Below are 23,407 nucleotides of genomic sequence, written 5' to 3' on the forward strand. Positions count from 1 at the left end.
CTTTTTCTCACCAAAGTCCTATAGCTGCAAATTCACCAAGTTGTTTCCTAATATACAGTACATCATCATAGTTGATAAGTGCATGAAGACAAACACAAAGCTCCAACACGAGGTGCAGCTATACAAGAGAAGTTTCTCAACTGTTAAGCAGTATAATCAATAGTTCATAGTAACTCTTCTCTTCTTAATACTATGAACTCTTGTTATAATGGAAATGGTAATTACCTGTTTGTATGCAAATATTCATGAGTGGAGTACAGAAAGCGGAAAATTTACTTGGAGTGGCTTTTAATCATTTCTAAGCAGAGTTGGGGGTAAACGCGTAACAGGGCAATAAAGAGTGAAGTAGCAAGTAATATTATAATCGATAATTATTACATCCAAAAATTGTAACGAATGCAACGCATTACTTCTTTCTAAGGCACATTGTAGTCAGCCTCATGATTGGTTGCATTTTGGGGCCAAGACAGTACTAAAATAATGGTAAAGGCTCTTCATTCTGCTCACGTGTCGCCTCGTGTGGCTACCGAAATATCTTAAAATTTCGTAAAAAATATTTTCGTAATGTTGCAATGATTACGAAAATTTTATTCTACGAAAATTAGGAGCCATACGGTAGGTAACGAGTTACATTATTAGAGTAACAATCCCAACTCTGTCTCTAACTCACTTTGTCCTAGCAAAGTCTTGATTTTACTGGCCACATTGTTTAGTCCAATAATTGTAAGAGCTTCTATCACTTTATCCCAACTAGCTAGCTTATCAGTGTTTAGCTATTTACTAAACATTTTCCTACAACATGTTTTGGTGTCATTCTTCATATCAGCTGCTTCAATGATGTTCAGTTCATTTTCATATTTTGGGTCCAGTAACTGTAGTCCTAGGTCATACCAGTGGTTAGCTACTGATGGTACCACGTGATTTACTAGATGTCTCAATTCAGGACGATCACACCCTAAAAAGATAACAAAGATAATGTTTAAATGTCAGCGTTACGCAGTGTTAACTATAGTTGCCCTTACTGACCACTTGCATTGATCCTCGCTTGAGCCATTCTAGTACGTGTTAACCATAATGACCTCTATCCGAAATGACGTCACGGCATAAAATGACCGGAAGAGAAAACAAGTCGCTGATGAGGAATCTACAGGTGATGCTAGTAAACAAGGCGCTAAGGAACCGGTCAAGATGACTGTGGCGGAACACGGAAAGAGCTGCTGGCACGAAACTTAGACACGACGGGCAGAAAGGCTGAGTTGGTATCAAGACTAGAAGGTGCGTGAAGGGCTCCGATGAAACAGACTCAGGACAACCTCCATCAGCTAAAAAGGCGAAAGTGGATTCAAGTATGTTGAACGTGTAAACCACGTGTAGTGTGTAAGGGTACTAATTGTACATCACCAAGTGATCAGGTGGATACTTGGTTATGACCTGACAATTCAACAACACATATAAACTACAGCAAGATGTAGAATATTTGATATGAATGCTTGTGTTGATTGTGTTTGGTAACTGCAGAATTCATTTAAAATTGTAAGTTTATCACTTTCCAGGTACCCAGCATGTGACGTGCAGTTAAACATAAAATTATTCACTCTTATAGTGTGAAGGAATTCTGTGAAGTGTGTGTGGTGTTCAGCAAGATGCCGTGCAGTTTAAGGGTTTTCTTTTCTCCCCATTTGTTTAGTTCACTAAAAGGTTGTAGCACAAGTTGGTACCAGAACTTCATAAGTCTTCAATTTCCAGTTCTCCATTCTATTGTACTGTAATGCTGTGAACGCACAAACTTGTTTATTAGTTTTTCATCCCAATATTAGTGCACAGGCAGATTTTTAAAATTAATTAACTAGGTATTAGGTAGCTCATGTGACTCAAAAATGCAACATTCTTAGCTAGTTTCTGGCTTAAAATGTGTAACATCTGCTTTCAGCCAATATGTTACAAAAAAAATTTGATATATCTGTTGGAAAGGAATGGCCGACTTGGATGGAGATAAAAGCTAATAACGCAAGTAGCGTAAGTCGCCATTTATCGAACACATTTCAATAATCACTTATAATTCCTCACCACAACAACACAGCTTCCAGTTTGGACTATTCAACCGAGCAGCCTTTGGTCTCTCTGAATACCAAGTTGTAAGTAAATTACACCAACACATTGCGAGTTATGTACGAAACAGTAGAGCCTATCATTTACCACTCCTCAAACACCGGTACGTATTATCGAACAGCCGTACTTCACTCAATGACCAATTTTCGAACAATTCCCACATTCCAATGAATAACATACTAGGGAATTACCCTGTCACTTTGAGGTTTCTATGGGATATCCAACTACCGGATAAAAATCTGTGACAGAAATTTTATGGAGATTGAATACGCCGTTCACGAGTTATTCAAGTTACACTGAAACTATGGTTGTTATAGGCGCTACCGTTTTGCTCATAACTTGAGGCCTGCTGGTTCGATTTACTTAAAACTTGGTACTCAGGGAGAACAAAAGACTCCTCTATTGAATGACCCAAACTGAAAGTACGTGCATTGTTGTGGTGAGAAGTTATAGACGTTTGTTAAAATAATTGTAATTTTGCTCGCTTTGTACCACCGCATATCCACTAGAGCCTCTGGAGCCCTTTACCAATAGAAACCACTGAAGAAAACTGTTGTAAATGTTGTATTGGTGGTCCATACAGCTCAAAAAGTCTTTATAATTAGTTAGTGTTTATTGGTTTTGGTATGTTGAGTAGCTTGTCTAGTGTGTTAAGTTCGATAATACGTACCATTTGATAATAGGCGATTTACGCTATATGGAAAAGTTTAAAATTAGGGATTATAGAAAAAAGTAGGGAAACAAGGGAGGTTGCTTACACCTGCAGATATACTAGTGGAGGTCGCCATAGTATATCTGCAGTTGTAGGTGACCTCCCTTGTTTCCCTACCTTTTTCTATGATCCCTAACCAAACTTAAATTCAGATTTTTTTTTCTTATTTATAATTATGACTGGTGAACCTGTACTTACCTCATCAAAAGAAAGAATGGTGCCTGCAGAGTTACTGTTTTCGTCTGAACGTGTGCTCTAGCTATCAGTTACTGAAATAGCGAAGTGGCCATATGCACTATGCTTCATTTTCACCTGTTTTCAGCCCATTACACAGTGTTACAACCGAAGGACACTACGAGAAGGACCTCTGTAATCAATCCAGTCACTACGTAAAACTCGGATGATTCCCCTTACAAACATACTTAGGGAAGTCATCATGTGGCACTACCACAAATTGACACCTTGTATTGTCAGCAAAGATGAATGGGACACAGAGAAGTAGAGGTGTTTGGCTGTATCGGCTTTGTTTTTGCATATCGGTATTGGATCGGTAAGACGTGTAAACAAGCAGCGGATACAGGTAATAGTTATACCAAGGCTGTGAGGAATTTTACTGATATATACACCCGAATACCGAGGGCCACAGGCCTGAGGGGTAAAGTGTATATATCAGCAAAATCCCGACACAGTCGTGGTATAAGTGATATATACCACTCAGGGTACACTCACCTGATTGGTGAAAGAACTACAGATCATTCACCCCATTTATTTTATACACTAGCATCTGATGATCGATTGTGGTTTCAATTACATGGGCAAATAGCTCTCAGAACATTATTCCTATGTCATTATGTTTCAGAAACTTTCGATTGTGTGATATCAATTTTTGGAGTGTAAAGTTTTAATACTACAACATTAAAACTTTCCTATTGTGGCAGTAAGACATTAAGTTAAGTACTTAGGACTATAAGCTACTCACCTAGTTGTCATATTCTTCTTGTTTCGTGGTCTGCTCAATGGCTGACATGTCCCCCACGCAGTGGGTAGAAATAGGCATTCACGCATCGTCCAAGCAATTGTTTTACAGATCAGTTGTCTTAGAATGTAGTTTAGTTATTGTCAAATCATATAAACTTTGCAACTACACTGAGCCTTACCTAATGTGTAAACTAAAACTCACAATGAAATACTCTGTGTTGCTCAATGAAATGAGTCAAAGCGTTTCGTACAGGTATCTTTGAACTGGTTGGGCATCAAAGCCATGAGCAAACTGCCTTCCCATGATATTTCCTGGGTAATATCTAGATATTGCCCGGTGAATATGTGAGTTTAACCCTGAGTGGCACCTTTGAATGCCCACGCTAATGTGGTATATATTAGGGCTGAGTGATATCAAGACACACGGTAGTGTGTCGTGCGGCCCAAGAAGCCGGCGCGTAACACCCGTGAGTATATTGACAGGAAGAAAGAAAACGCAATTTTCGCACCTCCGTAGCTCTGTGCTTCCTTGATGAAACAAGACGATTTTTGCTGTGGACATGCCCCCCAACTGCAGCACTCTACATTCCAAATTTGAGCGAAATCGCTTTGCGCGTTCCCGAGATATGCGACTTCAAAAATTGGCTGAGTTTCTTCGTTTTTTTTTTCTTCTTCTTCTTATTTTTCTTTTTCTTGTCGCACACTTACAAAAACTGCTATAAAACTCGAACGCGTTATCCGATTGCCTTGAAATTTGGCACACAGAAGGGGGGTATAAAGGCGCATCTCGGTACCAACTTTGGCTGGAATACCATAAACAGACAAAGAGTTATGAGCGATTATGCACGAAAAATAACACCAATATGTTGTCACGCCTACAGGGTAAACCGCGTATGGGAAGAAGCTGAAAATCGGTGGGTGAATAGGTTAACTATTGAACCTCAAACCTTTTGTGGTTTGAAAGAAATCGAGCTAAAAACCAGGAAGATACAGCGAAAAAATCAACAGTGTGTAACAATTACGCAATCGAGATTAGCTAATTTTTAATATTTTTATTTTATTATTATTATTATTATTACTAGGACCGCGTCACATATAACCAAGTACATACACCAACGTGACAGCCCCCCGCTGAGGCTATTAGGTGGTGAATGCATTATCCCCAAATCAACTCAATATGTCACAGTGGTGACAGATATAACACAATAGTGGCATCGTAACTAAAGGCCACCAGTAGCTAAGTGCCAGTACATCATTGGTGTGGTATAAATGGCACAGTGATGTGTACAAAGTATATGTATACAAAACATACAGGAGAGAACTATACATTATTGCAGTATTGTATGCAGCAATACATTATAGGCAACATCACCATGCAGATAAAAATTATTAGCCAATATACAGCAATGCATATCAACATCAACTAGAGCTAAGTAAGGTTCATCAGTGATGTAGCAATGGCACAGTGATGGGTGACACACCATAGTTATGCATACACAACTTTCAGGAGATAGCTACACAATGCTGTAGGCGTATGCAAGCCAGATGAACCAGATAAAGGAAGACAGCCAAGCCACTAGAGCCTAGTAGCTACGCCAGGTGAAGGCAAAAAAGATTAAGCACATATTGAATTGCCTGACACCAACACAAAGAAAGTTCGCCATGCCAGCTGCACAAGACAAAATTGTTTACTTGTATTTTATATGTAACTGTAAGCTTATTGTAAAGAGCGTGGCATATGTCAGTTTAATGTTTTCTTGTATTGTTTATTTACATGAATCAGTGAATCCACTGGCAGCTGGCATGGAGACTTGAGATGTTACAAACATAAAAACTTACTTGTAATCTTCTTGTTTACACAAGTGGCTTCTGTAATCTTCTTGTTTACACAAGTGGCTTCTGGCTCTCCTGCACGGGCATCACTAATCTTCTTCGCGCAATATGTAAGTAATTAAGCAAGGGTGTGGTACTGGGCGTTATATAGAATTACACGTATGGTCAAGTCATCAGCACAAACAGGAGCGACGATTATACGTTTGTGCCTTCATTCACAGGCGAATCTATCCCCGGTTAGTTCATGTCTCTAGGCCTCGTAGTTTTCTCAAACATTAATTATTAATTATTTAATTAATTATTTATTTATTTAATTATTTATTTATTTATTTATTTATTACGTAATTTTAACCGCGTTTCGTATTATTCTTAGTACTTGGTTATATAATTATGCTTGCCACGCCTACCAGGTAAACCGCTTGGGGTAATGCTTTCAAAATCGCTGTACAGATGGAGTTATCATCTTAGAAAGGCTCTTCAATGGTGTAGAAGAATCAGACTTAAATCCACGGAGTTATAACACGAAATCCAACTTGGTGTAGCAAGTGCGAGATCGAGATACTCTAATAGAGCAGTCATCCTAATAGAGCAGTCACCCTGAACAGAATTAAAGAGATCAGTTAGAAATAAGTAACCTGTATAGAGATCAGCTACAAACAAATCACCCTGTAGAGAGTTCAGCTACAAACAATTCACCCTGTTAAAACATCAGTTAGAAGAAGATTTCTTGTAGAGAGTTCAAATACAAACAAATCACCCTGTTGAAAGATCAGCTAGAAGATGTCACCTTGTAGATAGTTCAGTTACAAAGAAACCACCATGTAGAGAATTCAGCTACAAACTAGTGACCCTGTAGATACATCAGCTAGAAGAAGTTACCTTGTAGAGAGTTCAGCTACAAAGAAACCATTCTGTAAAGAGCTCAGCTGCAAACAAATCACCTATACAGAATTCAGCTACAAACAAATCACCCTGTAGAGAGATCAGCTAGAAGAAGTTACCTTGTAGATAGTTCAGCTACAAACAAATCATCCTGTAGAGAGATCAGCTAGAAGAAGTTACCTTGTAGATAGTTCAGCTACAAACAATTCACCCTGTACAGAGCTCAGTTAAAAGAGGTTTCCTTGTAAAAAGTTCAGCTACAAACAAATCACCCTGTAGAGAGATAAGTAAGAAGAAGTTACCTTGTAGATCGTTCTGCTACAAACAATTCACCCTGTAAAGAGATCAGCTAGAAGAAGTTACCTTGTAGAGAGTTCAGCTACAAAGAAACCATCATGTAGAGAATTCAGCCGCAAACAAATCATGTATAGAGAGTTCAGCTACAAACAAATCTCCCTGTAGAGAGATCAGCTAGAAGAAGTTTCCTTGTAGAGAGTTCTGCTACAAACAAATCACCCTGTAGAAAGATCAGCTAGAAGAAATCACCTCGTAGAGAGTTCAGCTTCAAAGAAACAATCATGTGAGAGTTCAGGTACAAACAAATTGTCCTGTAGAGAGATCAGCTAGAAGAAGTTACCTTGTAGAGAGTTCAGCTACAAAGAAACCATCATGTAGATAGTTCAGGTACAAACAAATCACCCTGTAGAAAGATCAGCTATAGAAGAAATCACCTTGTAGAGAGTTCAGCTACAAAGAATCTATCGTGTAGAGAGTTTAACTACAAACAAATCACCCTGTAGAAAGATCAGCTATAGAAGAAATCACCTTGTAGAGAGTTCAGCTACAAAGAAACCATCATGTAGAGAGTTCAGCTACAAACAAATCGGCCTGTAGAGAGATCAGCTAGAAGAAATTACCTTGTAGAGAGTTCAGCTACAAAGAAACAATCATGTAGAGAGTTCAGCTGCAAACAAATCACCTGTAGAGAGTTCAGCTAGAAACAAGTCACCCTGTAGAGAGATCAGCTAGAAACAAGTCACCTTGTAGAGAGTTCAGCTAGAAGAAGTAACATTGTAGAGCTACAAAGAAGCTACCATGTAGAGTTCAGCTGCAAACAAATCACCCTGTAGAGAACTCAGCTACAAACAAATCGCCCTGTAGAAAGATTAGCTAGAAGAAGTTACTTTATAGGGAGTTCAGCTATGAACAGATCACCCTGTAGAGAGTTCAGCTACAAACAAATCACCCTGTAGAGAGTTAAGTTACAAAGAAACCACCATGTAGAGAGTTCAGCTGCAAAAAAAATCAATCACTCTGTAGAGAGTTCAGCTAGAAGAAGTCACCTTGTAGAGAGTTAAGCTGCAAATAAATCACCCTGTAGAGAATTCAGCTACAAACAAATCACCCTGTAGAAAGATCAGCTAGAAGAAGTTACCTTGTAGAGAGTTCAGCTACAAAGAAACCACCATGTAGAGAGTTCAGCTGCAAACAAATCACCTGTAGAGAATTCAGCTAGAAACAAGTCACCCTGTAGAGAGATCAGCTAGAAACAAGTCACCCTGTAGAGAGTTCAGCTAGAAGAAGTCACATTGTAGAGAGTTCAGCTACAAAGAAACTACCACGTAGAGAATCCAGCTGCAAACAAGTCACCCTGTAGAGAGATCAGCTAGAAACAAGTCACCTTGTAGAGAGTTCAGCTAGAAGAAGTCACATTGTAGAGAGTTCAGCTACAAAGAAACCACCATTTAGAGAGTTCAGCTGCAAACAAATCACCCAGTAGAAAGTTCAGCTATGAACAGATCACCCTGTTGAGAGTTCAGTTAGAAACAAGGAATCCTGTAGAGAAATCACCTAGAAGTATCACCTTGTAGAGTTCAGCTACAAACAAATCACCTGTAGAGAGTTCAGCTACAAACAAATCACCCTGTAGAGAGATCAGCTAGAAGAAGTTACCTTGTAGGGATTTCAGCTACAAACAAATCACCCTGTAGAGAGTTCAGCTACAAAGAAACTATTCTGTAAAGAGCTCAGCTGCAAACAAATCACTTGTACAGAATTCAGCTACAAACAAATCGCCCTGTAGAGAGATCAGCTAGAAGAAATTACCTTGTAGATAGTTCAGCTACAAACAAATCACCCTGTAGAAAGATCAGTTAGAAGAACTTACCTTGGAGAAAGTTCAGCTACAAAGAAACCATTTTGTAAAGAGCTCAGCTGCAAACAAATCACCTGTACAGAATTCAACTACGAACAAATCACCCTGTAGAGATCAGCTATAAGAAGTTACCTTGTAGATAGTTCAGCTACAAACAAATCTCCCTGTAGAGAGATCAGCTAGAAGAAATTACCTTGTAGAGAGTTCAGCTACAAAGAAACCACCATGTAGAGAGTTCAGCTGCAAAGAAATCACCCTGTAGAAAATTCTGCCAGAAACAAATTGCCCTGTAGAAAGATCAGTTAGAAGAAGTTACCTTTTAGAGAGTTCAGCTACAAAGAAACCATTCTGTAAAGAGCTCAGCTGCAAACAAATCACCTATACAAAATTCAGCTACAAACACATCACCTGTAGAGAGATCAGCTAGAAGAAGTTACCTTGTAGATCGTTCAGCTACAAACAATTCACCCTGTAGAGAGAGCAATTAGAAGAAGTCACCTTGTAGAGTGTTCAGTTACAAAGAAACCACCATGGAGATTTCTGTAATCAATATATGTGACCGGATTTGCGAAAAGGGGTCTTCCACACACATCCAATTCCGTAAATGTTGGAGACCATAACTCAGTGTTCAAGTAACATAATTATTAACCTGAACATTTCACCATGTATTCAGCTATAGTGGTGCTCACCACTGCCCAAATATCAAGGCAATAGCTCTTTCCAATCTGAAGTTATCAATTGTCAAAGTTGGCAAATTGGACCCCTTTTCGCAAATCCGGTCACATATGTATTATACAGTATATATAATTTGTACATTTACTGATAAAATATTTAAAGTACATCTACTTCATCTTTTCTTCTTCCTGTAGTAAAGAAAAAAACATAGGTTAAAAAAGTCCCAAAGCTGGCCATAGGCCGGCTTTGGGGTATACAAATACAAAAAGAAATGAAATCTAATCCAAAACAGCCAAGCTGTAAAAAAAGTGTGCGGCCCTCAGAAAGGCTATGGTGAAAAAAGATGTGAAATCCAAGGTGGCGGCCAAGAAATGGCTGTGATGGTAGGTTAATGGTAAAAATTTTAATAACGACAATTCAGGTGAATTTTTGTGCCGCTTCACAAAATTTACCTGAATTGTCATTATTAAAATTTTTACCACTAACCTACCATCACAGCCATTTCTTGGCCGCCACCTTGGATTTCACATCTTTTTTCACCATAGCCTTTCTGAGGGCCGCACACTTTTTTTACAGCTTGGCTGTTTTGGATTAGATTATCTTTTTAGCAATATATCGCGATATTTTGAAATTTTGATATCGCAATATTTCATTATTAACTATCGTGGTACCTCGCCTGTGCATTACTGTCATTAAAATCTATTTGTTATGCAGTACTCCTTGTAAGTGATAACCTTGTTACCCCTGCAGAGAAGTATGAACACCATAACATAACCGTGGTGCAATAACTGTTACTGTAAACAGGCTAGTTTGCTATCACCTATGAAGACTTCCTGAAGGAATGCTGAGCAATCCACTATGGAGCACCAGACTTTTTTGTGAGTATCGTAAATAGTGGCATTAGTATCGATCGTGATACTAAAATGGCAGTATCGCTCAGCCCTAATATATATATGCATAAACATCTCTTTATGGGCACTCGTGCTCTAGTAATATCCTAGCAACGCCTGTTTATGTAATGTCACAGTCCCATGCTGTCACTTATTTAGAGTGCAAATTGTTAGAGAAAATGTCCATGCTGCATATCAGATCGGCTTTGTTTATTGGCTTGATAATATTATTTTTGTATCGGTTATCGGAATATCAGCTAAAACTTGTATCGGTGCACTTGAGGACACTGTTAAGTCCATGAAGCATGCATTGTACATACTATGGTATGCCAAAAGGCACCAGTTGGACTGAAGCGATGTTGAACAGTGAAAAAATCAAGCTCATAGTCTTAGCTGTTATCAAGTTATGCTTGTCTGAAGGCATCAGTATGTAGGTCATGTTCAGTCAGTCAGCAGAAAATTCCAGTAAATAAAAAAAAAGTTTTAGAATTTTTACCAACTTATTGGAAGCATTTTGGGTCGTACTGAAGACACTTTCAGGCTTGGTTATGCCTAACCAATACTGCCAAGGTACTAGGAAGGTATTGTTTTTGGGTGATATTTTTGGCCAGAAAAACACAAACCTCCATGTTCCCTAATATACAGTACGGTAGTACTGTATAATTTTTTATTGTATTTGTTAATCGGTTGAAGCTTCAAAATGGACACCATGACACTTGTCCATAATCCCATTTGTATTAGTGTACACATTTAGACCCCTGAAATAAGGACACCTCACTAATAAGGACACCTTGATAATAAGGACACTTGTCCATGATCCTATTTGTAATAGTGTAGACCCCTGAAATAAGGACACCTCACTAATAGCCATGATTCTAAGGTGTCTGAAATAAAGTGCTATATCATTTTGTTATTGTGTGAACAGCTGATGATGGCAAGACTGCAGCTGCTCAACCTAATAAGGAAGAAGAGGCAGCTGGTAGTAGTAGTGAATATGATAAAGCTGTGGCCAAGTTGAAGAGTGGAGAACAGAAGAAACGAACACCAAAAGTTAGTATAATTGTGTGAGTGTGTAAAATAATTGAATGTGACTGTCTAAGCCAAAACCCACCTTGTTCGCATTTTTTAAAGCTTTATCTACAGTGTCCAAGGAATGGATCACCAAAGTTTCAGTGTATTGTGGTGAGTAGTATTTGAAATATAGTGCTAGACAGTAGAAGAGCAAGGAAATCAATTTGTACAGCAACCCTAGTGAAAATAAACTACATGCGCTGACATTCCCAGCCATAACTTCCATTTGCGTTAGTCTACAACGTTGGAATTTGGCTTAAAATGTTCACCATAGATTTTCAATGTATAGTTTTAGCCCTGTAGTCACTTACGCATGTGGGTATGAACACGGTTTAGTTGAAGAATTGATGACGATCTTGTTTACGTTTTACTGCATCATAAACAAATGCATGTGGCTAGCATACTGTTGGGGCTACAGAAACGAAATGAAGATTTTCAGACACTTCATGAGCAGGCAAATAAGATGGTGTATAGTTTTAATCAGTTTGAGTATTCCTTCTCTGAGTAATGGCCCAATCAAAACTTATGTATTTTTCTTTGTAGGGTACATATTTTTTTTCTAAATTTCATTTTCTCAATACACATGTCACATGCTTGTGCAAACTGGTCAGGTTTTTGCTGAGACGGTCACGAATAGCAGCCATACTACCTGAAACTGCAACAATAATAGCTAGCTAGCACAGCTGATTATATATATATTATATAAATTGGGAAGACCAGGCCAACGTTTCAACGTCCTGTTCCAGGATCTGCTTATTCTAGATTGCTAGAACCTGAGTAGTGTGTTAGTGCCTTCTGATATCTCTCTACAGGGTAATTGTTTCAAGCTGATCTCTCGACAGGGTGACTTGTTTTTAACTGATTGATAAGGCTATGTTTCGCGGTGCATACATGTGTATGTGTGTGCTTGTATGTGTTATGTAAGTTAATAGTATTTGACATACAATATTATAATCCACTACAGGTTGACCAGATGGTACCTGGTGCCCATGGTTACACTGTGGTTGATGACTGGGACTGTATGCTCAACCAAACTAACATCGGACAGAACAACAACAAATACTACCTGATCCAAATGTTACAGGGAGCATTCCAGATGTATTATGTGTGGAACAGATGGGGCCGAGTGGTAAGTGTGTGTTGTGTTAGGGGTGTGTAAAGGGCTTTGGTACATCCCTAGATTGGAGGATCAAGTTGCCACAGTGTCTGGGATTTCTTCTGCATTTATCAGAGTTTTAATTACCTCTATAGGCTGTAGTGGTAGACCCTTTCCTAGTGGGATTGAGCACTTATGATGTGTCTAATTTACTGTGTAAATAGTAATGATTTTATTTTGTTAAAATTTTAAAGATTGATGCACATTGTGGTAGTTTGTTGTCAAATTTTAAAATTCTCAATCGTTGCCATTTGTGTAATTATATTGTAGAATTAAAGTATGACCCCAGACCTGTTAGACTGAAATCTTTGTTCTTATTATGGAAGTGTCTACTATTGTGTCCTTGTTTTATAAGAGATTTCTTATATGTTCAGTTTACATTTATTGATTTAGTCTATTTTAGAGGTGTACCGATAATCGGATAAGCTATCGGTTATCGGCTATATTGGCCTTGTTTTTGCATATCGGTATCGGATTGGTAACATGTGTGAACAATCAGCAGATACAGATATACATAGACATCTATTTATGGGCACTTGTGCTGTAGTAATATCCTAGTAACATTTGTTAATGTAATGTCGGCTGTTGAATAGATTCCAGCACTGTTACTTTATAACTAAATTTAGAGTGTAACTTGTTAGAGAAAAGGTCTATGCACCATATCGGATTGATAATATATCGGCTTTTTGGAATATCAACTAAAATTCATATTGATGCACCCCTAGTCTATTTCTAATTAAAGAGCATAAATTATCTTTTATCTAAAGGGAGAAACAGGTCAGAACGCCATGAAGGGTCCTTTCCGTAGTGTGGACGATGCAGCTAAGGAATTCAAGAAGAAATTCACGGATAAGACAAAGAACAAATGGGAGAACAGAGACAATTTTGTTCCAGCACCTGGCAAGTACACCTTGTTAGAAATGGATGATGATGATGATGATGATGTGAGTTGATTGGCTAGATTGTGTAACCCCTGGTAACTGAAATACAAGTACGAAATTCACTATTCACGTTTCCAACTAGTAATTCACCTAATTAATAAGCAGCACTGAGCTTGTTGTTATTTTGTTTGTTTTGCTATGTCTTTCTGCCATCATCATGGCTAATCTGTTGAGTCACACTGAAGGGTTTGTGTTTTTGCTCCAAATCATTACTATAATAAGGACATTATAAATTTAGTACACGAATCACTAGAACATATGTATTTCCCGATGGTGTCTGCATCCAGCTTATATAGATTCCTGTGTGTTTACCCCATGATGATGTCATGTTACCTCACAGGAAGCAGGAGCTGTTGTCAAGGGAGATGAGCCTGATGCTCCTCCTAAGAAGGTGAAGGCATGTTCACTAGATAAGCCAACACAAGAATTAGTTTGGATGATCTTTGATAATGACATGTTCAATAATGCCATGCAGAAACTGGAGCTGGGTAAGCACTGCACTCACACTACAAACAGACGCACGAATGCATACACGTGTATTCACACACTGCACACGCATACGTGCTACACATACACACACACTCTCACTACGCAGTACACACACATACGCGCACATGCACACAAACACACGACACACACACACACGCATATGTGCTACACGTACACACACGTACTTACTACATATGCTCACTGCAATTTCTTTGTGTAACCATGAACAGTTCCTCAGTCCCTAATAACTGTTGTTAATGACTGGTCCTTTGTTGTTGTTTCTACTCACAGACACAAAGATGCCCCTGGGCAAGTTGAGCAAGTCACAAATTGCTAAAGGATTTGAGGTGGTGACATGTGGTGTACACATGATGTTGATAACGTTATTAGGTGCTGGAGGAGATTGAAGCATTGTTAGCAAATAAATCAACCAACAGAGCGAAGCTTTCAGAGCTGAGCTCCCGTTTCTATACCATCATACCTCATGACTTTGGTCGTAAAGTTCCCCCGGTGATCGATGATGAGGAAACATTAAGGAAGAAATTTGACATGCTATTGGTCAGTGATGTCATCGTTAATTACATAATAAGGGGATTACCCCACCACAGGTGTTAGGAGATATTGAAATAGCTCAATCAATGCAAAAGGATCAACTAGAAGCCAGTCAGAAAGAAGAGGTATAAACCATGGTCTATTTTGTGAAGCGATTTTCTTTGCTTTTTGAGTTGCTGTTTGTCATGTTTATTTACTACGTGACCAGTTAAGTGTTGTATTGCTGTTTATTATAGCTTGAGGAGGTGCCAGACCCCCTGGATATTAACTATGAACTACTACAAACTAGATTGAGTCATGTTGACACAAAGGATGAGAATTATAAGGTGTGTAGTGTGTGTGTGCGCGCGCGCGCGAGTACACGTGTACTGTATGTGTGTGCGCACGAGCATGTGTGTGTGTGTGTGTGTGTGTGTGTGGTGTTGCACCAACAAGACATTTTGTTAATATTTTATAGCTGATATTCAATAATCTTTCAAATTAACAACTTGTTAGTTTATTTTCCTCCACTTGTTGATATGCTTAAATTCAGCGGGTAGCCTAGCCTGATCTGAGGTCCAGATTGGCAAAGTATGACCTGATCACGGCTGGCACAATCCACACACACAAGCATGGCAGAACAACACTGTGCACCGTTGTCATCGACCAACTCGTACAGTAGGTAATGTAGCTAATCTGATGATAAAGTCCACTTTTCTATTCAATGAGAATTATTAGAATTTGATTATCAAAGGAACTATATTTATCAAAGGAACATGTTTGATATAGTATGTTCACATTGAGCTAATACCTCAGAGAACAAGATAATGCTTTTCAGTTTATTAGAGAAATGACAATTGAGGTGTGAAGCTTGTGGTTTGGCTCCATTACAAGTATAAAAAAGAAGTGTATCTTTTACTGTTTTGCCCATTGGAATATTATGTACAAAAGTAGCAGCTGATGATAGGGTTATACTGATCTGATTATCAATGTAACAGTAGCGTGTGTTTGTGTTATATGTATCAGAGGAGAACATGAACAGCAATTGTGTGCTCCAGGTAACACATATCACAGTATAAAGTGTCTATCATTTTCCTCTCAACAGATCATAGAGAACTATATCAAGGCCATGGAGGACAAAACATGGCGGAAGGTACAACTGTTGGATGCATGGGAAGTGGACAGAAATGGAGCGGTATGATATTCCAATTACTGCACACCATTGACAATACGGATAATTCTGTGTAGAACACAAGGTTTGCATCACATGATCATCTGGTGAACCGACGGTTGTTGTGGCATGGCACCAATGTTGCTGTGGTAGCAGCCATTTTGAAGAGTGGTCTACGCATCATGCCACATTCTGGGGGTCGCGTTGGCAAAGGAATTTACTTTGCATCTGAGAACAGTAAATCAGCTGGTTATGGTAAGTAGCTATGTGATGTTAAGTGTGTCAAATTAAATTTCTAATAATTTACTGTGCAAGGGTCACCAACTTGTAAGGAATCTCTAAGTTTGATAAGATATACATTCACACTTGTGTATTGTGTATAGTGTTGTAATATGATGTAATTACAGTTGGTACGACTAATGACTCAATTGGGGTGATGTTTCTGGCGGAGGTTGCCCTAGGCAGAGAAAAACACATTGACAGGGATAACCACACCCTCACCAAACCTCCTGATGGACACGACTCTATTGTAGCCTGGGGGCAAACTGAACCAGGTAAGCTGTGTGAGCCACAAAGTTATTTTTATGACCAAAAATTGTTTCTATTCTGTTTAGTATTGTATGTGTATTGTAGCTATCTATTGTCTCTTGCTTATTTTTGAAAACAAACACTCTGAAGGTATGCAAGGATTTATTTCAGTGTCTGCTTGCCTACAGATCCTAAGGACGATAAAACCATCTTATTGGAGAACAAACAAGTCACTGTGCCTCAGGGCAAACCCATCCCCATGGCAACCTACAGTCACAGCTCTTTCTCACAGAGCGGGTACCTAATTTACAAGGAGAGTCAGTGTAGGCTACGCTACTTGTTGAAGATGAAGTTTAGCTACTAAATTAATAGGTAAGACTCATTGATAGTTGACCATTGTGTGTAGTGGCATAAGGCTTTGTAATTTGTAACCCGCTGAGCAAAACCCGGCCATTTTCACACATTCCTCGAATTCCATTTTATTACTTCTCTGTTATCTGTGGTAACAAAGGGAGTGGACAGCCAAAGTTTCAGCCTTTTGTGAAGAATAATCTTGGAGTTATAGCGATAAACAGTTGGAACAGGAATAAACTCGATTTATAAAGCAACAATACAGCAAATACATTACAGGCACTTACTTAATCGACCATAACTCACGACTGAAACAAGCTACGAAGATGGGATTTGGCTCAGTCTGTTCACCATGAACTGGCACATCAATCAAGTTATAGTGTTTTCCGTGTACGCCTCCATGTGGACAAAGAAGATGGCCATTTCAGCATCTAAATGACGATGGTAAACTTTATTTTTACCACATAGTGAATAAGTGCCCACACCTCGCGTACTGTATACTATACAAACATGAAACAAAGATTTTCATATTCTCAATGAACAGGAGAATCTGATGGTATATATGATTTATTTATTTGAGCTTTGTTTTGGTACATAACAAAGCAATTGAAATGTGTGTAAAATTTTTCTGTAGCGCTTGTACTTTTACCCAGTTTTTCAATACAATTTTATAGTAAAATAGAATTTTGCTAAAACGGCCAGTTTTCACTCAGTGGGTCACATTTATCATACAGTACTATATGCTAGGTCAGTATGACATACTCAGGGTGCTCACCCCCTTTGATAAACTCTTGTCCATCTCTCCCTATAATAGTTTTGAGAATAATAGAAAATGATTGAGTTTCAAGCATGAGCCGGCAACTATATCTTTCTTCTTTAAAACACATCGTGAATTAGTTGTACCATCGTGTTTAAACAACACACCGTACATAAGGGAAGAAACATTGATCAGTAAATATTGTTCATTGTTTGTTGCTTATGATGCCAGCTTTATGTGAATGTAAATTGCTAGCCACCATGACCTTCAGTGAACAAGTTATGGTTTGATGAACACCACTAGCCATTTAGTGGCCTATGTGGACAAGGTGCATGTGTTTTGTGAAGTTTTGTAGGTTTAAATGTTAAGTAATACAGTTCTAATACATGTAGTTATTTAAAATTAATCTTATGATAAAATAATAGTGAAACAGGAAGCATGATGATGCTACAGTAGACCCTCGGTTATCCGAACCCCTTTGTTCTCAGGAAATGATAAAAGTGTTCGGATAAATGAATAGTTCGGATAATTGAAGCCCATACATTTATATACAGAGCTCCGTTGAAATACTCTAATAGAACGCACACCTATACTCAAAATACTTTAATAGAACAGTCATTTTCAATTCCGGATAATCGAGGTTCCGGATAACCGAGGGTCTACTGTATTACAATGCTATGTGGGAAAATCCCTACTTTGGAATTAGTAATAATATGTCCAATGTAGGGATTTTCCCACGTAGCTTTTAATGACCCACAAGTAGTTTAGAGTATGTATAATCATGAGTATGTCTGGTGTCCAAACTTTTAGTGACTTAAGTGTTTAGTAACTAACTTTTCTAGAATATTTCTCTTCACAGTAATAACTTTTCTATTTATCCATACAGGAACACATTTTATGGAATCCCCACCTATTCCTCCTCTCCATCTATCATCATCATCACAGACTAGGATATGTTGTTGTGTATACATAACATATTGTTTGTATTTGCTGTGTGTGTGTGTGTGTGCTCAAGAGTTTTATATATACTTCATATTTACATTCAAACTGTTGACATTTTGAAAGTGTCATCCCTATACACTGCTGATGTGATTTGCAGTGGAACTTCTCTCAACAAATTAGGGACACTTCAGAAAATCCTCCATAATGAGGACAAATAACAGGTCTGACTCATACACCAAGACCCACTATGGTTCCTGAAGTGTCCGTTATTAATTTGCACGGTCATCAACAGCATCACATGTAAGGATGCTATAGCTACCTGTATATTCTCTTGAGTAGTTATTGCCTATGAGCTGAGCTCGCTGTCAACACTACTCTGCTAAACTGTACGCAGGGCCGCCCACAGGGGGGGCAACTGGGGCATTTTGCCCCGGGCCCCAGGAGGCCCCATGAAGGGCCCCCTGAATACCTGTTTAAAAGATCAATATACTCTAATAGAGCAGTCACAGTATTCTTCAGAGGAGCAGTGTAGCAAGCTTATAGATAAGGAGATATGTGACCGGATTTGACAAAACCAGGCTTCCACACACATCCAATTCTTTGACTTTAATTGCTAGTAACTTGACAACGCAGTATGCTATTGCCCTACAATTTCTACACAATGCTTTCATTGCTTTATGCAATAACAAGTCCAAATTTGAAGCTGATAGCTCACTTTCATACTGAATTATGGTCCTTCAAAGTCGTAAATTTGGATGTGTGTGGAAGCCTGGTTTTGTCAAATCCGGTCACATATGGTTGGTGATGGGTAGTTATTGTCATTGCCAGCAGGTTGTGACCTTTTTTTTTTTTTTTTGGTCTTCACCTTACAACTTGGGTCAAGGGCCCCACTTTAACTCTTTGCCCTGGGCCCCTTAATTTCTCTGGGCGGCCCTGACTGTACGTATCATGTTGTTCTCATATAGCTTTCTGTAGGCCTGTAGCCTCCTTGCAGGATGGTTATGTACTAATAAATTAATAGCTGTGTGCATGGTCACTAGACTCAGTAATGAATCACGATGCTGGGCTGCAATAACTCAAGGAAGATGGAAAAGTAGGGATAAACTTTCAACACGGTCACAGTTTCTAACTTCCTGCTTCACAAACTTAGTATTATTTCAGGCAATATTTCATCTTTCAGAAATAATTTCAGAAGTGATCCATGAAATTCCAGGTTGTTACCTACTCCTCACCATTAACACATTAATTTTATTAATACCCTAATTTGGTGTTTCACTGGATGGTCTCAATATTCAGCTACAAGGATACTTAATGATGTTATGATGACAATAAGATTATTATATCATCGCATGAAAAAATATATTGTACAAGCAAGCTAGATCCTTATATGGTAATTTATGGTACTATAAAAGTTGTTTCTGCATGGTCAAATAAAAATGTGTAGAGTTTAGATAAAGCAGCTTCCATCCACCTGCAGTAACAATCACAATTAGCTATGTAGTATGTACATGCAAAGTGTATGGAAAAGTAGTTCAGAAACTTAAGAAAATATTATAATCTGATGCTTTCACAAGTAATGCTTGAATTTTCATTAGCACATTTTACCAGCTACCCAATCAGGCCATGACTTTTTTCAGAAATATATGCGATGATATAATACTATATGGTGAATAATATATTAAAACGTGTACTGAAAATTAAGTGTGTATAGGTAATTCTTACTATGGTGATGTGTTGATTGTAGAGTAGTGGGTGACTAGCAGCACTTTACTTCTAATTCTTGTGTATTACATTTCCTCCTTGTAATATTGATGTGTTCAACTTCTCTCTTCACATTATCACTATGCCGTAGTTTATAAGGAAACCTCAGTTCAGTGATAGAGTTGTTATGGTATAGGCTCCTCATTATTATCATGGCTGACTCTTCATCTATTGTAGCATGACCACACAGGTACAGTTCCTTTAGTGTCTTGTTATTAGTAATGGCTTGAGCAATTGCTGTGGCTCCATCTTCACCTATAGCATTGTAACTCATGTCTAGTACCTCCAGTGAGGTGTTGTGTAGTAAACTGTTGGTGATTGCTGTAGCTCCTATGGTTGTGATTTCACAATTATCAATGATCAGTTTCTTTAGTGTCTTGTTATTAGTAATGGCTTGAGCAATTGCTGTGGCTCCATCTTCACCTATAGCATTGTCACCCATAGCTAGTACCTCCAGTGAGGTGTTGTGTAGTGAACTGTTTGCAATTGCTGTAGCTCCTATGGATGTGATTTCACAATTATCAATGATCAGTTTCTTTAGTGTCTTGTTATTAGTAATGGCCTGAGCAATTGCTGTGGCTCCATCTTGACCTATAGCATTGCCACTCATGTCTAGTTCCTCCAGTGAGGTGTTGTGTAGTAAACTGTTTGCAATTGCTGTAGCTCCTGTGGATGTAATTTCACATCTGTTAATGATCAGTTTCTTTAGTGTCTTGTTATTAGTAATGGCTTGAGCAATTGCTGTGGCTCCGTCTTGACCTATATCATTGTAACTCATGTATAGTACCTCCAGTGAGGTGTTGTGTAGTAAACTGTTTGCAATTGCTGTAGCTTCTGTGGATGTAATTTCACATCTATTAATGATCAGTTTCTTTAGTGTCTTGTTATTAGTAATGGCTTGAGCAATTGTTGTGGCTCCATCTTGACCTATAGCATTGCCACTCATGTCTAGTTCCTCCAGTGAGGTGTTGTGTAGTAAACTGTTTGCAATTGCTGTAGCTCCTGTGGATGTGATTTCACATTTAATTATGATCAGTTTCTTTAGTGTCTTGTTATTAGTAATGGCTTGAGCAATTGCTGTGGCTCCATCCTCACCTATAGTTGTACCACCTACCTTAAAAGTATGTGGCTGAAGTTGAGTGATGATGTCACCAATGAGAGATGATGATGCTGCAGTGAGGTGATTGACACTAAGATTAATTATCATTATTTCTTGTTTGTTAGTTTTGTCCCCACAGAGGTAGTGGTGAAGTAGGTTGATGCCATGATCTCCAATGTCACACCCATTCAGGTTTAGTTCCTTCCATTTCCTGTGTAATCTTGATAGGAAGAATCCCAGGGACACCACCTGGTGTGGGAGGAGACTGTTGTAACTGAGGTCAATCTCACCATTATCAAATGATTTGGACAAGATTTCACATAACTTGTCATCTTGAGCCTCTTGGAAACACTGGAACAAGTAGAGAACCTTCACTGGGTTCTCCAAGATGTCTTGTGAGATAGTTAGAGTGTTGGATATTTCCTGATCAGAAGCTGATCCTTGTTGGGATGGAGCAGTCACCTTTCCTGAGGTCACTTGTGTGTTAATATTAGTAGTAACATGTTCACTGTTGTTAAGATCATGATGACTGGATACAGGAAGATACCCCAGTTGTTGTTGTTGGTAAGGATGATACATATTGTGGCGTTCCATTAATGGTTGAGAGAAAGATGTGAAGTTTTGACTTCTTGATCGTGTTAGCGGGTACCTGACTGGTTGGGTTGGAGTAGTTGGTAATGAGGAACAACTAGCTGATAAGAACCCATGTGTAATAGAGGGTGATAAGTGATCATGATTTGTTGTAAAAGCACGAGAACTATGTGAATGAGAAGGTTTCGAATATGATAGATACCTTTTTAAAGACTTACACTGTCCACTGGTTATACCACAATACATGATCCACATGTTGGAGAGGCGGACACTCTTACTATCAGGATCAGGGTCATCAAATAGCAGCTGCTTCTCAAGAAATGACTCCTTCATTAATGTGTACACCTCATCCTCTGGTAAGGTTGCTACATATTTGGCAGCAAAATATTCTTGTATTCCCAAGTGTAGGAAGTTGAAGGATTTGGTTGGAGGACCAATTTCATCTGAACAATAACATTCAACAGATTGTAATAGTCCATAACAAGTAGGATCATCCCTGCACATGGCAGGTAGGTCACCAACTGTGAATACTATTTTGTCCTCTACAAGACCATCAAATGCAATTTTCTGTAGTTGTAGTAGTACTTGTTGGACTGGCTGTGGTAAGTGTTCCATTTTGTTGATGCATTCATCCTCAGCAATCTTCCCTGTCCTCTTAAGATGACGACACACTGTGTGCAGGATAAAACTTGCAAACATTTTGGTAGCAGTTGGTGGCAGGGATCCTAGTAGACACAGGAATACTATGATTGCCATGTTTAATGGTATGTAGCACATTGCATCAATGTTGGGATACTGTTGAAAATGTGTCTTTAATGTTTGTAGTTTAGAAGGAGAAGTCTTCAAAGCACCATCAATGTATTGTTCCCTACTAGATTTCTCAAATCCAAGAACTTCTATTCTTCTGTCAACACACTGATGTAGACAAGCTGAAGCAGATGGTCTTGATGTCACCACTACTCGTGCATTATGTAAAGTGTCTCCTTCAATGAGTTTCCTAAAGAAAGATGTGTGGCGTAGTTCATTACTGAGTTCATCAAATCCATCAATGATGAAGGTCACTCCAGCTCCTTTAGTGTTGTGCAAGTAGCTCAAAACAGGTTGTACCTGATCTGCAGGTATTGTATATTTCACCAGCTCTTCTGTGCTGGTGATCTTCTGCACATTGGGGTCCCTTAACATCAGTAATAGTAGCAGTTTATCTGATGTGAGCAGTTCATTGTTAGCCCACTGTAAACAGATCTCCTTAGCCAGTGTTGTCTTACCAATTCCAGGGTGACCCTCTATTAGGATACTAATGGGACATTGATCATCTGAAGTGACAGGAATGAATATTTGATGAACATTTTCCAGTTTAATTGATGATGTTAGTTCAGGTATTTTGTGTATGTCTCCTTTAGTGCGTATCCTAGCTGCCATTGTTGTGTCTTCTTTAGACTGTAGCTGTTTAATTTTTTGATGTACTAGGGCTAAGTTGGTGAAGGTGTTAGCATGGAATGGAGGCCATGGATCTTTTCCTGCTGACAATATCACTAATCCTTTACGTCGATACCTTGCCTTGATATTGTCAGTAGTGGCCTGCTGTAATTGACCACCTCCTATAGGACCTACATGCATACAGATATTATCTAGAAATAATATTGTAGCAAATGTAACATATATGCAGTATGTGTTATTCAGTGTAGAATGAACATTTAATGTTGTACTTACATTGTAGACTATTGTAACTTAGGTAACACCTGTATGTGCTATTACAAATATAAAAAAATGAGGAATTTCATTCAA

The 23,407-nt window shown here is 38.6% G+C and overlaps 2 protein-coding genes and 1 long non-coding RNA gene across 11 annotated transcripts; 1 reads left to right on the forward strand and 2 right to left on the reverse strand.

Moving 5' to 3' along the window:
- Nucleotides 1-1,120: 1,120 nt before the first annotated feature.
- LOC136252442 (protein mono-ADP-ribosyltransferase PARP3-like) lies at nucleotides 1,121-23,407 on the forward strand. Of its 9 annotated transcripts, none has more exons than XR_010699567.1 (19): nucleotides 1,121-1,346; nucleotides 11,160-11,284; nucleotides 12,270-12,434; nucleotides 13,229-13,405; nucleotides 13,743-13,890; nucleotides 14,183-14,238; nucleotides 14,282-14,449; nucleotides 14,500-14,568; nucleotides 14,680-14,769; nucleotides 15,528-15,617; nucleotides 15,671-15,848; nucleotides 16,001-16,147; nucleotides 16,227-16,493; nucleotides 21,034-21,978; nucleotides 22,031-22,224; nucleotides 22,283-22,386; nucleotides 22,448-22,679; nucleotides 22,897-22,998; nucleotides 23,059-23,407. XR_010699567.1 is itself a non-coding variant. In XM_066044869.1 (14 exons), the coding sequence occupies exons 3-13, from the start codon at nucleotides 12,279-12,281 to the stop codon at nucleotides 16,483-16,485; spliced, it is 1,455 nt and encodes a 484-aa protein (XP_065900941.1). In that variant the 5' UTR covers nucleotides 1,121-1,346; nucleotides 11,160-11,284; nucleotides 12,270-12,278; the 3' UTR covers nucleotides 16,486-16,493; nucleotides 18,116-18,232. The 9 variants fall into 9 exon arrangements, 1 of the variants encoding a protein (XP_065900941.1); XR_010699565.1 differs by having other exon boundaries at nucleotides 22,031-22,131; nucleotides 22,196-22,224; nucleotides 22,448-22,998; XR_010699564.1 differs by having other exon boundaries at nucleotides 21,034-21,107; nucleotides 21,157-21,978; nucleotides 22,448-22,998.
- LOC136254246 (uncharacterized) lies at nucleotides 5,038-5,918 on the reverse strand. The gene is made up of 2 exons (XR_010700387.1): nucleotides 5,639-5,918; nucleotides 5,038-5,389 (listed from the first exon to the last, which is right to left on the reverse strand). It is a non-coding gene; the product is annotated as an uncharacterized lncRNA (long non-coding RNA).
- Nucleotides 19,816-23,396, reverse strand: LOC136252441 (protein NLRC3-like). The gene has a single exon (XM_066044867.1). The coding sequence runs from the start codon at nucleotides 23,237-23,239 to the stop codon at nucleotides 19,928-19,930; it is 3,312 nt and encodes a 1,103-aa protein (XP_065900939.1). The 5' UTR covers nucleotides 23,240-23,396; the 3' UTR covers nucleotides 19,816-19,927.

This window comes from Dysidea avara, chromosome 4 (assembly GCF_963678975.1).
Source record: "Dysidea avara chromosome 4, odDysAvar1.4, whole genome shotgun sequence".
Lineage (NCBI taxonomy): Eukaryota > Metazoa > Porifera > Demospongiae > Dictyoceratida > Dysideidae > Dysidea > Dysidea avara.

What these genes read in the sequence shown, in the direction of transcription:
- LOC136252442 (XM_066044869.1), top strand. Translation starts at nt 12,279, where the DNA reads ATGGTACCTGGTGCCCATGGTTACACTGTGGTTGATGACTGGGACTGT. An exon ending in GGAACAGATGGGGCCGAGTG is followed by an intron (nt 12,435 to 13,228) that starts GTAAGTGTGTGT and finishes TTTTATCTAAAG; the next exon opens with GGAGAAACAGGTCAGAACGC. An exon ending in AGAAATTTGACATGCTATTG is followed by an intron (nt 14,450 to 14,499) that starts GTCAGTGATGTC and finishes ACCCCACCACAG; the next exon opens with GTGTTAGGAGATATTGAAAT.
- LOC136252441 (XM_066044867.1), bottom strand. Translation starts at nt 23,239, where the DNA reads ATGCATGTAGGTCCTATAGGAGGTGGTCAATTACAGCAGGCCACTACT.